The 16,095-nt window shown below is 48.0% G+C and overlaps 1 protein-coding gene across 6 annotated transcripts in view; it reads right to left on the bottom strand.

The window, feature by feature from the left end:
• Window positions 1-16,095, bottom strand: part of ZNF592 (zinc finger protein 592) — a 49,931-nt gene that overhangs the window by 20,256 nt on the left and 13,580 nt on the right. For 2 of the 6 annotated variants that reach the window (XM_081546929.1, XM_081546925.1), the window contains exons 2-4: window positions 15,886-15,994; window positions 11,210-11,290; window positions 2,284-4,546 (exon numbers count right to left, since the gene is read on the bottom strand). In XM_081546929.1, the coding sequence (XP_081403055.1) occupies window positions 2,284-4,527 (2,244 nt within the window). In that variant the 5' untranslated portion in view covers window positions 4,528-4,546; window positions 11,210-11,290; window positions 15,886-15,994. Of the gene's footprint in view, window positions 1-2,283; window positions 4,547-11,209; window positions 11,294-15,885; window positions 15,995-16,095 lie in introns of all 6 variants that reach the window. The other 4 variants (XM_081546928.1, XM_081546924.1, XM_081546927.1 and 1 more) reach the window with 3 other exon arrangements.

Raw genomic sequence — 16,095 nt, forward strand, 5'->3', positions numbered from 1 at the left:
CCAACTTCTAGTCTACAGATAAAATATTGGGTATAGAAGAACAAATTTTATTGTCTGGGGAAGCAATCAGCCGAACTCAAAATTATCCTGAAAAAGCCTCAGGAAGCAATCAGTCAAACCCAGAACAGTCCTGGAAAATTCTTAGGATACATGACCCAGTTTCTTCAATAAAGTGATGATGTGAAAAATGGGGGGAGGGGGCGGTGTAGTTGTTGGGTGGAGTAGGAAGAGGTACTGCTCTAGATTGAGAAATATTTAAAAGCTGGAACAAATAAACACAACACGTGGTCCACATTTGGCTCATGATTCATAATAAGCTCAGCTGTAAAAAGACAATTTTGACCCAAAGGGAAAACTTGAATACAGACTTGTATTAAGACAATATTAAGGAGTTGTTACTACTTTGGTTAGCTGTGATAATAACGTTATAGTTAAACAAAAGCTTTAAAATAAGAAGTAACCTGTTTGACATCCGCCCAACAAAGAGGCCTGGAATGTAAGGGAGGACCCCTCCAGCCACTGCAGAGGGAGGGGTTCAGACTCCGGGGAAGAAGTCAAAGGCCCAGAGCACGCTGCCCTGAAGTCCCTCCCCTAGAGTGGAGCCCAGCCCGGGGCTCAGGGACCCCTCTTGTGCAGCTCCCACTAGAAGGGAATGACACAGGGAAGATTCAGGACAAGAAGGGTGCCAGCCTGGGATCATACACCCGGACTTCAGCCTGCTCAGATTTTAAAGGGTGGGTGAATAACAGTGTGGGGGGAAAGCAACCATGGGCCTGGGCATCAGACCTCCACTGGCAAAGGTTCTGACCACGGGACCCAGAAGACCCACTCCTGTCCAAGGCAACCATGCTGGTACAGCCCCAGAGGAAATGGCCTGTGGGGCCCACACTCCACCTGACTTACCAGGAAAGAAATGCAAACTGAAACTGAAAAGGTCAAGATGAGCCTCAACAGACTTGTGGCACTGTGCGGGCCCCTCCTGGGGGCTGCCCACTGAACTCCACCTCTGGCCTCTAGCCCTGGACCTCCAAGGCTGGACCCCCTCACACCTAACCACTCCCTGTTCCTCCGCCACTCTGCACTTTCCATACCTGTCCCTCCCCCTCCTCCAAACTCACCCTCTAAGAGCCAACTCAAACGTCATATCCATAGCACAGGCACCTTCCCTATGCCTGGAACCACGATGAGTCAGTCCCTCCAAGGAACTCTACACAACTGTTCACAAGCGTGTTTTAACCCCAGTCTTAACCTGCTGCACACTCCAGCAGTATGGGTGGGGAGCCCTGCCCTTGATGAGCCATCCTGACTTCCTGAAGGAGCCGTGGTCTTCCTCCCATGGGCATCCCTGCTCTCAACACAGAGCCTCCTGGCACATAGGGGCCGCTCAGAAGACAAATGCAGAGCTCATCAATACACCAACAGGTGCATGGGCCACTGTGGCCCCGGCTTAAGGAGGCTTGGTGAGGGGGTGGGCATGGCTAAGCCATGAAGAGAGTCACCTGGAGAAGGAAGATGAGAGCCTTCGGGAGGCCTGCTTCTGCAGATGACCTTGCTGATATGGACACCACTGACACACGGGGTGCCAAAGGGTGCTTTCAGAATGAGTGCCTTAAGACACACACACACACACTCATTAGGATCTCATCATGTGCACACACACATCAAGGTCTCATCAAGCATAACCAGGAATCGGACAGAGAGATAAGGACAGAGATGAGAGGAGGAGGCCCTGAAGCCTTTGCCAGGGGCCCACATGGCAGTCTACTCTCCTTCCTTCCACATCCATCCTCCTACTGGCCCTGCTACGGCTTCCCCAAAGGGATTCTGCAGAAAGCAGCTATGTCCACTGGGGGTGCAACAACCTGGTGAAGATATGGTTCTCAGACATACAGCCTGAGGCACCAGGCAGTGACACACCTACCACTGGCCCCGAGTTCTCAGGGCACATGCAAGGACTACACTGACAGTGGCCAGAGACCAGGGGGCCATCCAGCAGAGACCTAGCCCTGGCCAGGCAACAGGCCCTCAGCCACTGGAGTGCGAGTGGAGTGTTCACAGATACACACCTTAGACCATCAGGGCCTCCCCTCAGCTGCGGGCAGGACGCTTTCTCAGGAAATCCCAAGCACCACACATCTGGGTGAGTGGCTAGCCAGCAAGGCAGGTTCCTCTCCCAGGGCTCTTCCAATGCCCCCACCGCCCTAGATCAATGAGCCCAGGTACGGGACTGCGTGAACCCGGGGCCTGACAACCGCCCCAGAGATGGGAGATGGTCCTGCTCACCAGCCCCTCGGTCTCCTCAGTTGTCCTCTGGAAGTGTGCGGCCATCGCCATGTAGTCTCGCATCTGCTTGTGACACTCCAGGCACTTGATACTGTGCCGGATGAGCCTCACGGGGTCCGGGTAGAGCGGCAAGGCAGGGAGTGGGGTGCTGGCATTGCTGGAAGCCTGGCCAGGCTGGGAGGGGGAGGGGGGCGCCGTGGCGGCTGGTGCTGTGGAGTTCACGGGGGTGGACACGAACATCTGGTCCGCAGAGATGGGTTTCACAAGCAGCTGAGAGCACTGCATGACGAGCCCCTTGCTCTTGTGGTCGCGGGCGTGCCGGAGCAGGCTGCACTTGTTGAAGAAGAGCAGCGTCTGGGAGCACAGCGTACACAGCACCTCAATGTGGACGCTCCGCCGGCCGTAGTGCTGGCTCAGGCTCTTCTCTAAGGCGAACGCGTCCCCGCACTCCAAGCAGCAGTAGCCACTGGCCGGCACGTGGATCCTGCTATCCGCAGGCGGGCTGAGGTTGGGCGCGTAGAGGGGCACGGGGTTGGAGCTGTGGAGGACCTTGTTGAAGACCTCCACGACCAGCGGGGCGGCCTTCTTCACCTGGTGGACCAGGGGCACTGACATCTGCGTGGGCTGAGGCTGACTCCGCCTCTGCGCGGAGGACTTGGCCGTCACTGATGCGGCCACACTGTGGGGGACCAGGTTCAGGTTGGCCAGGTGCACGGCCTTGGGTAGGAGGTTGGCAGGGGCAGGGGTGGAGGCTGGCGGCGCCGGGCTCTGCTGCGGCTTTCTGCCCGCCTGCGTGCCCAAGGCGGTGCCCTTTGGGCCCCGGGCCCCTGAGCTGTAGCAAGAAGGTGAAGGCTCACTGGCTTTCACCGTGCACTCCTCCCCTTTTCGGTCACTCTGGGGGCTCCCGGGATGTGCGCCCACTTCAGCAAAGTGCTCCACTCCAGACAGGGTGGTGGCCTCGTCCTCTTGCGCCTCGCTCAGGGCCTCGGCGGTGGTGCTTCCTAACGGCGAGCCAACAGGGGACTTACTGGGGTCGTCAGGGTCTGGAAGGATCCTTGTGACCGTCCGCTTGATTTCCCCTGAAGACGTCTTAATGGTTTTGATCCTGACTTTGGGGATTGCTGGCGGGGAGCTGGCAGCCACAGAGGGGGAGCCCTTGCTGCTGCTGTCACTGCAGATGCTCCGAGGGCTGTCAGAGGGCTTGATGCTCTTTCGGGTGGCCTCCAGGGGGCTCCGGGGACTCTTTGGTGACTTGGGCATCTTGGGGCTGCCTTTGGAGCCCTCCTTCACAGGCCCTGAGGGATCCTTCGTGTGGCTGGGCTGATCCTCCTTGGCGACACTGGCCACTCGTTTAGCCTGCAGGGCCACCAAGGCCGCAACACAGGAGGACAGCTTGGAATGAGCTGGCTTGAGGCGCTGCCTAGGGGGCACCGCTGAGCCGGTGCCGAGCTCTGAGGCCAGTCCCTTGGGCTCTCCAATACTGTTGCCGGGATGGCTACTGAAGTCCAGGGTGTCCCCGAAGAATCGACTGGCATCCAGCTCCTTGTGCACCTCCAATGCTTTCTGCCCGCCTCGCTCGTGCTCCTGCGGACTGCCAAGGGGCAGGGGCTCAGGCTTGGGTTCTTTCTTACAAAAGTGATCAAACATATGCAGCTCTGGCACTGGAAACTTCGTGAGAGCCTCCAGGACAGGGCCCCCCACAGACCCACACCCAGGAGGGGGCGGGAAGTAACTGTCAGAGTGCTTGGGTTTCATCCCAAACCCATTGTCTTTGATGGCATCCTCGGGCTCTGGGCTGGAGATCGGACTGAACTGGTTAAAAGTTGGTAACGGCTCTGACTTGGAGGACTCCAACTTGCCAGGGAAACCCCTGGTACTGTCTCCATTCATGAACGTGGAGTCAAACTTCCCGCAGTTATGGCCTAGACTGTGGGGGTCTGCAGGCAGGTCGGAGCCCCGGAACCCATTGTGCAGGAGGCTGGGGGCGATGTGGTCTTTCTCTGACTCAAACGACTCCTGGCGGCTGGTGTTCTTGACAATGACACTCACAGCTGGCACATCCGAGGCTGAGCCTGAGTGAGACAAGGACACGTTCTCATCCACACACAAGCCTGGGGGTTTGAGGGGGCTTTCATTCTCCTCACTGGGGGTCTGGATGGCCTCCTTGGCATCAAGGCTGGTGGGGTCTGGGATGTCAAAGGCGGCCAGAAGGTCGTCAAAGTCTGGAGTCTTCATATCCCCCATGGCTAGATGCAGGCAAGGGCTAGAACAGAAACAGAACAGAATCAGTGATGGCCAGATCCCACCAGGCTCCATCCAGCATCATCTTCACCGCACAACCCGCTCACTAACACGCATGCAGCCAGCACGCCCACACACAAACCCCCACACTGTGGGAAGCCACACCCCCCCGAGTTCTACCCCAATAGGTTTCCAAAGTGCTGGGGACATTGAGGGAGGAGTGGAGAGAAAAGTTAGTACATTGTGACATGCCTGCCTGGTGGGCTCTAAACATCAAATTGGGAAATTCCTGGCTAGCTACATAACCGAAGAGAGGGTACATTCACATGATACTTCCTCAATTGCTCAGGGAATATCATCACTCCACAATCATAAGCACGAGCAAAAAACTACTCAGTCCTTAAAAACCAAAAACTCTGGCTCAGCACCAGTACCTCCGTTCTTTAGAAAACTTCTGGTTCATATATGAGACTTGGCTATAATTTCTGCTAATTTACTCTTAGTAATTGATCATTAACTTTGTATAACTTGGTTTTTTGCTGCATGAATTCAATCAAATTCAAAATGATTTACTATTGTCAGGATTTAGGCTATCTCATAAATAAACTAGCAAATTATATCATCCCCAAGTTGTTGTTTTTTTTCCTCTAGTCAGCGTCTGCTTGATTCCTTAATTTTTACCCCAAATTCATTACTGGTTGGTGAGTGGACCACTATACCCGAGGGACTGGGTGACCCTCAAAGAAGTACACAGTTATCAAGCTGGCCAGGGAACAGTTTTAAAGCCCTCAATTTTACTTCAATACACAAAGAAAAGAAAATCTACCTGATTTCTTCATGCTTTGGAGAAGCAAAGCTACAAAACTATTGCAAAGGAGGAAACCTGAGGCCTTCCATTAAGAAATTACTAAGGCACTCACATTTAGTTGAGATGTGGAGCTGGCTGGTTCAAACCTGCCGAGAAGAGGAAGAGAAACCCCACCATCTCCCTGGTTCAGCCCATAGATCCTGCATCTGCTGTAGCATCCCAGAGCCTGACATGCTTAAGTGTCTCCTACACCACGTTGGTACTGAAATCCTTTGTGAATGCTAACCGACAGAGCTCTTTCATAAAGCAGAACAGTGGCTGCATAGAACCAGATAAGGGGCGAATCTCTGGGCCCAGGAACCCCAATGCCAGAAATTTGTCCTAAGAACAAAAATACACCCGCAAGCTATATGCAAAAGTGTATGGTATTATTAAAACAACACCAAAAGGAAACACATGCAGACACACAAAGAAATCTAAATGTCCATGGACAAGGAATGGTTAATAGACTATTATGTAGTCATTAAAAACTCCAATTATGAAACCTAGGTAGCAACATGGAAAATCACTTACAGTTAGGTTTAAGAGAAGATAAATACAAAAACATTGTCAAACTATAACAATACAAAACTGAGCATGCATTTGAGCCAAGATAGAAAAAAGTGATTTGTGCAGGGTGGTGGGATTATTGGTGGGTTATTTTTTCACAACATTTTTTGTGTGTGCTAGTAGACTCCTTTTATAATTTTAAAAAGGGAAAACATAGGGGAAAAAAACAAACAAACACTTAGAATCACAGGGGACCAGTCAGCATAGGTATATCTATTGCCGTCCCATGGGATCAACAAGCTTGCAGGCTTGGTTTCTTGTCCCACTCCACCAAGCCCCAACAAAACACACCCGCCTTCTTAAAGAGTTCTCACAGAACACGAAACAGACTCCCCCTCAATTCGGAAGATGTCTAATTTTGGTAGATACTAACAAAGTGAAACCCCAATTATCTTAACAGAATATGAGCTGGCAGAATCACTGAAAAGAGATGTAAAAGTTTCTGGATAACAAGTGATTGTCTCGTGGAACAGAAGTGTTGGAGCCCATAAGTGAGGGGAAGACATTGGGTATGGTGGGAGCACTAGCTCCCGGTACCAAGTGAGCTTCTACGCAGGCCAATCCCAAATGTAAGGAAACACCTGTGTGGTATTTGCGTAACTGCCCCAGGCCCCTCTTCTGTCTAGGAAAAAATGGTTGAGGGAGAAGGGTTGAACAGACTGGTCTTTTTAAGGGGCTAGGAAAAGCATGTGGGAGAGGAGTGGTGGCAGTTGGTGGGGTGTTCAAGGATTAGTGAGGAGCCCATCACCTTTACCTCTGAGATCCTACGTGGAAGTCCTGTTCTCCACACAGAGAAACCTCAGGAGTGGGCTGAGAATGGCCAGAGGTCAAAGCAAAAGCTATCTTTTGCTAGGAAAATCAGAGCTAATAAATGGTCTGGAGGGTCTCTATTTAAAACAAACCAAAAAAATGTAATATAGCTTCTATGAAAAAGGCAAGAGGAATAGTCTAAAATGTTAAAAATATCTCAACAGATGAAATTTTCTTTCCTTTTTATCTACACTTTAAAATTATTTATTCAAACTGTTTCAAATTTTATTACTTAAGTAATTGTATTACATTATATTTTTAACATATGAAAAGAAGAAATTAGGCAGGCCAAAAAATTTGAGGAATTTCTTACAGAGGGCTCCAAAAATCATTACTATAAAACTTTTAAAGTATATCTAGCATGACTCAGCAAGGGACTGCCAGCTAGAAAGTTGGTGAAGTAACTTAATTAAGATTAAAGGTGTAGTCAAAATAATAAGCTTCAGCACATACCAATGTCTGCAAACTGTTGCAAGCAGCTGAAGTTGGAAAGGGCAGACCACAAAAGGCTGCCTGCCTGCCTGCCTTGCCTTACCTGGGGGCAAGCCTCAGGACCCAGGGTGATGGCCCCTGCCCCAGGGCCACAAATACCAGCCTAGGACTCATGGGCCACCCTGCAGAGCATTCAGTAGGGCTCACCCTAAAGCATCTGAACAAGCCAGATGCAGGCCTAGTGAGCTAACCCAGTGATCTAGAGCGGCCAATCAGCAGGCAAGGCAGGTTCCCCAGGGGCTCTGGGGCCTAGGCTGAGAGTCAATCTCCCCTGGAGGTGAGATGGTGGAAATGTGCTATGATACATACAAACCCCTTGGGGGTGAAGAACAACTTCAGAACTGGCAGACTGACACTGTATCCTCTCAGAATAACTTTCTATTCAGGGAAGATCTGGAAACTAAAAAAATAAATAAATAAAGTGAATATAAATCCCCAGCTTTTATTAGAGGGTCTACCTGCTGCCCAGGACATTCTGCCAAACTGTTAAGTAAACATCAACTAGGTGAGAGGGAGGGAACACCTTGATTTTGAAAAGGCCCTCATCAGGTCTGATTAACCTAGTAGAATTCTTTGAAAGGATAAAAGCAATATAATTATGGCAGAACTAGTAGGTAGAGTTTCTAATGCCAAAATTCCACCAGAAAAACCAACAAACTGAATTCCACGTTGTGGTGTGTATGTCTGTCTTTATCTGATTGTCGTCTATGGGAAACCATGAACAATGGCATTTTTTTTTTAACCACTGACCAGTTCTGGACTGGAACTTGATGCTTTCATAAACTGCCTAGAATGGTAGTTTCCAACCCATAGGGAACCCAACTTCATATCCACAAATGTGCTTCCAGTGACCAGCCGTTAAAAACACCACTACTGGGACTTCCCTGGTGGTGCAGTAGATAAGAATCTGTCTGTCAAGGCAAGGGACACAAGTTTGATTCCTGGTTCAGAAGATTCCACAAGCCGCAGGGCAACTAAGCCTGTACACCACCACTGCTGAGCCCGAGCTCTAGGGTCCAGGAGCCACAACCACTGAGCCCATGTGTGGCAACTACAGAAGGCCACGCACCTAGAGCCTGTGCTCCGGAAGAAGAGGAGCCACTGCAACTAGAGAGCAGCCCCCGCTCACCACAGCTAGAGAAAACCTGCACAGCAACAAAGATCCAGCACAGCCAAAAATTAGCTAGAAAAAAAATTAAAAAAAGAGAAAAAAATGGACTGTAGCCCACCAGGCTCCTCCGTCCATGGGATTCTCCAGGTAAGAATAGTGGAGTGGGTTGCCATTTCCTTCTCCAACTGAATAAGAGTCCATGAAAAAAGGAGGTATCATATTTAAAATGCTTTGGGAACCAATAATCTAGCAGAAAATACATTAGGCTGTAAGATTCACAAGGGAAGAGGTTTATCTGTCTTGTTCACCACTGCGTTTTCCATTAGGCACTCAATAAATATTTGTTGAAGCAATAAAATGAAACCTTCAAGATTGCAAATGGCCTAAAAGTTGTTCCAGGAATCAAAATGCAAAATTAAAAGACAAGTTCTCAGGAGGCTGTATGAACAGGCAAAATTATGGCAAAGAAGCCTCAGTGAAGGCAAACGTGAAGGAACACTTAGGGAAAAGCAATTCCAATTACACTTTTAGAATAATGGGTTCTGAGCTAAACTGTTCAATAAAGAAGCATCAGCTTAGACTGTTCCCTTAAGACACCGTGTTGCATGTCTCATTGCAGAAAGCCCAGAAAATACTGGGCAGTATCAGAAAGGACAGTGGAAACAAAATAAAACTCATGATCTCACCCTTATTCAGAACCATTCTGTGTCCACAGCAAGACGTGCTGTGCAGTTTTGGCTCCCCATATCTTAAGAAAGACGTACCAGAATTGGAAAATGTCCCGAGAAATGAGATTGAGTAGATGGAAGAGCTTTCTAATGAGAGCCTAAAAATCAGAGCTCTATTTTATTCTAGAGATGATGGTTTAGGGGCAAGGGGTAGCATAACTGAAGTATAGGTTTGTTCACCAAGCCTCCAACACTGGAGAGTAGAAGGCTGCATTTTTGAAGTCTGAAGTAAATAAAGATAAAGGTCCACAACAACATAATCCATTAGTCAGAAAATACACTGAGACTGTTAAAGGAAAAACATATAAAGGTGGTAACATCCACATTTACTCAAAACTAGGAAAAAAATTTTTAATGGCTCTGAGAACCTGAAAGCTTGGTGGCCTGTTTTTCTTAACAGCGTTAAGTTCAGAAACAACAGATTAATGAGAGTTCAATAACAGGACATCAAGTGGAGGAGGGGCCCTCCAAATCTAAGAAAAGTCTGATCTCTATTCAGTACAATCTGTCGAATGAGACAAGGCAACAAATAACATCGCAGATTTATAGAACAGTGAAAGTGAAAGACCACGTGATTTAGGGAACACTGGGCTGTGAGACCACAAAGATAAGTTTCTTTGCATCTGCCACTGCTTGCTGGATGAAGACTGCAGGGAAGGATGAAGATATGTGTGTTTTACAACCTGCAGGTGACCTCTTTACGCTGCTCCCCCACGTGATCAAATGTGGTGTAAATATTGACATCATCTATGTTCAATTATTGTTATTAACAGTTAAGGGCTTAAAAGTGAATAAATAGAAGTTACCCTCAGCTTTTTATTTTAGAAGGAGCATCCCAGGGGATAATAAAGCAAAAAATAACTCAATCTGTATGAAAGCAGAGAGAAAGAGAAAGATTACTTAGCAGATACTAAGAAAGCACTTGAGTTGGTTCCCAGGTGGGAGAACTTCTGAACCAAGATGGAAGCTGGACAAAAGAGAATGAGTGAGCAAGCTGCTACTCCCATGACCTGCAGGAACGTCATTCTGGACGTTCCGAAACGTCAGAAAAAGACATTGCTGCTATGGGGCTAGAGATGGGAGCTCAGTGAAACTTTAGCTGGATCAAAGGAAACAGGAAGAACTACCCTTCACCAATTAACTGTGTGAGGATCTTGGGCAAGTCTCGACTTAATATGTAAAATTAAACTAACTTGAAGGACCTCTGAGAAACTGAACAGGCTAGGCTACAAATTAAAACTATCGGATTTCTATGTAAAACTTGAATCCTAAAGAAGACAAGCAGACTCTCTACCACATATATACTATTGTCCTCCTCAATACACACCTGAGGCCTCCTTACAGATCTAAGTGACCCCAAGCCATGGACATTCTGAGTCAGTCAGTGGCCAGTGCTTCATTTCATGCAGTACCTGGTATTCTGATTAGCAAAAAACAGCCAGAGAGTCTCAGCTGTATACAAGAAAACGGTGCCCCAACGGACCCACACAAAACAAGAAAGCATCCCGTTTGTCTCTTTGTCTGGTCTTTGCCAGGATGATTGCTATAAAATGCTTATCTGATCCCATCTCAAAATCCCATCACCTTCAGAACAGAGCTCAAACTCTTCCCCAGGAGGCAGACTCCATTCCCATCTGATCTGTGCCCACCTCTCCAGCCACTGTCCAGGGTACCTTTCAGTTACTAGTGGTTCTCTCCAACTTTCTTGTGCCTGTGGGTCACAGCTCAAGCTGTCCCCCTCACTGGCCCCCAGCATAAACATGCCCCAAACCCCCCCTCATCCCAGAGCTTGTGCTCCAGGGCCCCTCCTCCTGGATGCCTTCTCTGAAGTGTCTGCCCTTCTCTTGCTCTGTGGCACCACTGCCCAGGGGGGCTGGGATCATGTCCTTTACCTCTATGTCTGGAACCTAACACACCTGGCACCCAATGGCATGTGGGCTGTCACTGCCCCCACCCCTTTCAGAACCTTTTCCTGAGGCCTCTTCAAACCCTAGCTGACAAACCTGTCCCCGCCTGCCCTGCCCAAGGTGTCCCCACCTTTCTCCCCCTCTAGGCCCTTCCACCCCCAACCAAAAATGACAATTCCCAGGAAGAGAACGGCAGTGCAAGCATTCTGACAAGACTCACAGGATGTTAGAGCTGAAGCAGACCTCAGGAATGACCTGGTCCAAGGACTTCAGAATACCTGTCTGCAGACTGCTGATGGACCTGCTGCAAAAGAATAACACAGGGAGTGACTTTACAACAGAATCCCAGGTTCCACTGTGGCAACTCTGATTCAGTGGGCCTGGGACAGATCCCTACATTGGTTTTTAAAGCTTCCCGGTTGATTCCAGGGCTCTAGGCTAGTACAACCTGTTCATTTTATTCACGGAGAACTGAGGCTCAGAAAGAACAGGTTCACCCATCTCATAATGATCCAACGCCAAGACTTCTGCGGGCACCAAGGACACAACAGGAAGGCCCAGACCCTGCTGTTGAGCGCCGTCCCTGCTACAACCACTGAGAACACCTCGCAGCCACATACCTGTGGGCACCCCCAAATGCTCATCAAGGGGACACAGGCTTCCTAGGCAAGGAAGGGAGGACTTTCTCCGACTGTCCCTGTCAGAAGTCACCCCACCCTCCCTCGTGCTCCTGTTTGTTTCACTTATGGCATCATTCCCTACCTTTATTTCAGTTACTTCAGTAACATGTTCTCTCTTCTGCTTCTTCATAAGCCCCTCAGTAGGCACTCACTACATCATTAGTTAATTGGTATCCCTCAATTCTAGACTTAGCTTTCTACTTGGAGAGGCATCTCCAACCTAATGTGGCCAAAATCTAACTCTTGATTTCCTCCTACCTTCTTTCTCACTCAGTAAATGCCAACACAAGCCTTCCAGATGCTTAGGCCAAACCTCTGCATCCTCAAGTCCTTTCTTTCCCTTCATAACCTTCATCTAAATCCATAAGCAAATCCCATCAACTCTACCTTCAAAAATCCAACTGTTTCTCAGCACCTCCAATCATCTTCTCCTCTTTCCTGGATTCCCACAAAAGCCTGCTTGTCTGGTCTCCTTCATTCTACTGTTGTTGGTTAGCCATAAGTCATGTCCAACTCTTTGCAACCCCATGGACTGCAGCTGCCAGGCTCCTCTGTCCATGAGATTCTCCAGGCAAGAATACTGGAGTGGGTTGCCATGCCCTTCTCCAAGGGATCTTCCCAGCCCAGCGATCGAACCCATGTCCCCTGCATTAGCAGGTGGATTCTTTACCATAGAGCCACCAGGGAAGCCCCCTTGCCTCTACTACTCATTTTCAACACAGCAGCCAGAGTGTTGCTTTTAAAACACCCACGAGATCATGTTCCTCCTCTCCTCAAAACCCTTCCATATTGTCCCGTTTCATGCAGAGTAAAGTCCAGTCTTCACCCTAGCCTACATGCCCAGGATGATCTAACAGTTCCTCAACCATGCAGGGCAAACTCCTGCTCTGAGTCTCTGCATTTACTATTCCTCTGCTTGGGATGGTCCTCCCCTCAGATTTCCATGGGCTCACTCTTCACTCCCTTCAAGTCTTTATTCAAACATCACTTTGTGAGGAGCTTCAGTGACCACTATGCATAAGCTACCAACCCCCACCCTCACCATCAATTTCTGTCCCTTCAGTCTGCTTTGTTTTTCTTCGTGGCCCTTAGACCATCTGACACATTACATAATTGGTCATCTATTTGTTGTCATTTATAGGCTCCACTCTGTTTGCTAGATGGTAACCCCGGTTAGAAAGGGGGAACGATGCGACAGGCTTATCTGTCCAGAACTAAGATTGTTCAAGGATAGTACAGATTCCTAAGCAGATTTATTACCAGTCAAGCAGCTGGCAAATTTGCTATGTTATTTGTGTTTAGCTTTTAAAAATCTATTATAAATAGAGAGAAACTGAGTGATGATGGGGCCTTGCCAGTGGGAAGGGTCTGTCTGAAGCAGCACTTGTCTATGAATTCAAGGCCTCTGTGGGACTGTTTAAGTTAAATATTTTATTGGTGGAAAGTGCCTACTGGCCACTGTCCCCACAATAAGGTCATCTGTCTTGAGGATGGGATCAATGTGATGCCAGTGGAGGGGGAAGACTAGCTCTGGGATGATGAAGACATGGGGTGGTCTGGAATCTTAAGAAAAGAGGATACAACTCTGTGACTATACCAAAAACCACTGAATTCATGCACTTTACATGGGGAAATTGTATGTCATGTGAATTACATCTCCATAAAACTGTTAGATTCTTACAAAAGACAGAAAGAAAGGAGGATAGAACTGAAAGGAAGCAACGTTATAAAAGGACTGTACAACTGCCAGCAATGATACAAGTGGAAACTTGTGTAGGCAACAAAGTTGAAGCAGAAGTAAGAACCAAGATAAAAACAGATACATTGTAACCAGTACCCTCTTTTCCTTTCATTACTTGAAACAGATTCCAGCAGGAACAAGTACTGCAAGAAGTCACTTTATTAAAATGGAACAGGACCTAGGGATGAGCAAAAAGGAAGACAGGACTCCTGCTGTCCACACGCCATCCTGAGGAGTCCCCACCCACCGAACTTTGTAAAAGCATCATCTCTTGGGAGCAGAGACCCCCAAACTTGGGCAAGAAGCCTCAGACCTACTGGGAACCAAGCATTCACTCCCAGAACAAAAGGTCCCCTCTGGTACCCACGGTGGCTCTGCGTGTGTCACCAATCTCATCTACCACGAACAAACCAGAGTTCCCAAATTTAAGGGTTGGGGTGAGGGGCAAATGTGCTGTTAGTCTTGGGGTGTCTCTGCAGCTCCCTAGCTCACTACAGAGTTTAGGAGCCAGAGTCAAAGGCCTGGTCAAGGCTGCCTCTCCCAGCTGCTCTGTTCTCACTCCCTGTTTCTTTTCCTCACAGCTCCACACACAAACATATACTCTTCTTCCCCTCCCTCTCTCATCCCCAACTCTCTCCTCCACGAACCTCTCCATCCCTCCGTTCCCTTCTCTTCCCCCCTTCTCTCCCTCCTCCACGCCCCCTCCATCCCTCTGTCCCCTTCTCTCTTCCCCTCCTCTCCCTCCTCCATGTCCTCCTCCCTCTCCTCCATGTCCCCCTCCATCCCTCTGTCCCCTTCTCTCTTCCCCTCCTCTCCCTCCTCCACGTCCTCCTCCCTCTCCTCCATCCCTCTGTCCCCTTCTCTCTTCCCCTCCTCTCTCCCTCCTCCATGCCCCTCTCCATCCCTCCATCCCCTTCTCTCTTCCCCTCCTCTCTCCCTCTTCCACACCCCTCTCCTTCTCTCTTTGCCCTCTCTCCCTCACACTTTCTTCATTACCCCCTTCCTCCACCCTCTTCTCCCCTTCTCCTAGAAGAGATCTGGGTGGGCTCTTCCACATGGCTGCTCAGATCCCAAGCAGCTAGCCTCCTGCAGGAACACAGGGCCCCAGCCAAGGCAGCTTTTCAGAAACAGCCTGGCGTAGCAATGGACCTGACATCCAGGTGTCCACATGTGTGCCCACTACGTATGTCTCTGATGAGCCACGGGAATGACAGGGAATAATGTGCTCAACAGGACATCTCTATGTGGCCTTCCACCATCAGACAAAATGGAATATTAAAAGTCCTTATCTTTTAAAGATATTATCTGTAAAATGTTCACAGATAAAATGATGTGATATTTGGGATTTGCCTCAAAACAAACATAGGGCAGGAGGAAGAGGGAGGGGAGGGCATAGATAATGAGACAAGACTGGCCATGAACTGATAACTGTTAGATCTGCTGTGAGGAATACATGGGGGTTTATCACGTTATTTTCTCGGCATATGCACATTTCAGCATCCTAGGGACCAGACTCTTACTAGGGACCATACTAGGGACTCTTGGAGAGTGGACTCTATGGGTGCAACTAGCCAACCTCCAAGGTCATACCCATTAGGATGGCTATTATCAAAAAACAAACAAAACAAAAACAGAAAACACCAAGTGTTGATGAGAATGTGGTGGAGAAATTAGAGTCCTTATGAATTGCTGGTGGGAATGCACTGCTTTCCATAGTGGCTACAATTACACAAACATAGTGGATCCAGCACTTCTACTTCTAGGCATACAGCCAAAAGAACTGAAAGGGACCTCAAAGAAGTATTTGTAAATTTATGTCCATAGCAACATGATTCACAATGTCAGAAAGGTGGGAAAAAACAAAACTCAAGGATCTATCAATGGATGAATGGGTAAACAAAATGTGATATCAATATAAAAGGGAGTATTATTCAGTCATAAAAAGGATTGAAATTCTGATACAGGCTAAAACATGGATGAACCTTAAAGACAATATGGTAAATGAAATTAGCCAGATACAAAAGGACAAACATGGCATGATTCCAGTTAATAAGTACCTAGAGTAGTCAGATTCATAGAAACAAAAAGTAAAACAGTGGTTATCGGGGGATAAGGGAAGGAAAGCGTCAGGGATCATTATATAATGGTACAGAGCTTCAGTTTGGGATGATGGATAGGTTCTAGAGATGGATGGTGGTGATGGTTATGGAGATGTCCTTAATGCCACTGAATGCACATTTTTAAATGGTTAGAATGGTGTAAGTCAACTATACTTCAATAAAAATAATAATGAAAACACTCAAAAAATTCTAGGATCCCCTTTAAATGTGGTTAAAATGGTCAATTTTCTTATGTATATTTTACCACAATTTTTAAAAATAATAACAGCTACCAAGGAACATTTTCAAAAAAATCACTGTGTCCAGACTTTGAGCTCTTCAAGGTCAGCTCTGGTGAACCTAGACATCATCATACCTCAGTGAGGCTCTCAAAACAAGGGCGTGGTAGGTGTCGTTGGGGGTGCAGAGCTGTGGAGACAGGAACAGCTTCTACCTAGGCACATGATCTAGTTTTCAAACACCACCTAGGAAAGAAGAAAAATAAAATGTCTTTCAATAGGCCTGAAAGGTAAACATTAAAGTAAGTTAATAATAATAATAAAGTGTAGGTCAGACCCTGAGAAAA

Source organism: Giraffa tippelskirchi, chromosome 12 (assembly GCF_054371585.1).
Source record: "Giraffa tippelskirchi isolate mGirTip1 chromosome 12, T2T-mGirTip1v1.2.pri, whole genome shotgun sequence".
Taxonomy (NCBI): Eukaryota; Metazoa; Chordata; class Mammalia; order Artiodactyla; family Giraffidae; genus Giraffa; species Giraffa tippelskirchi.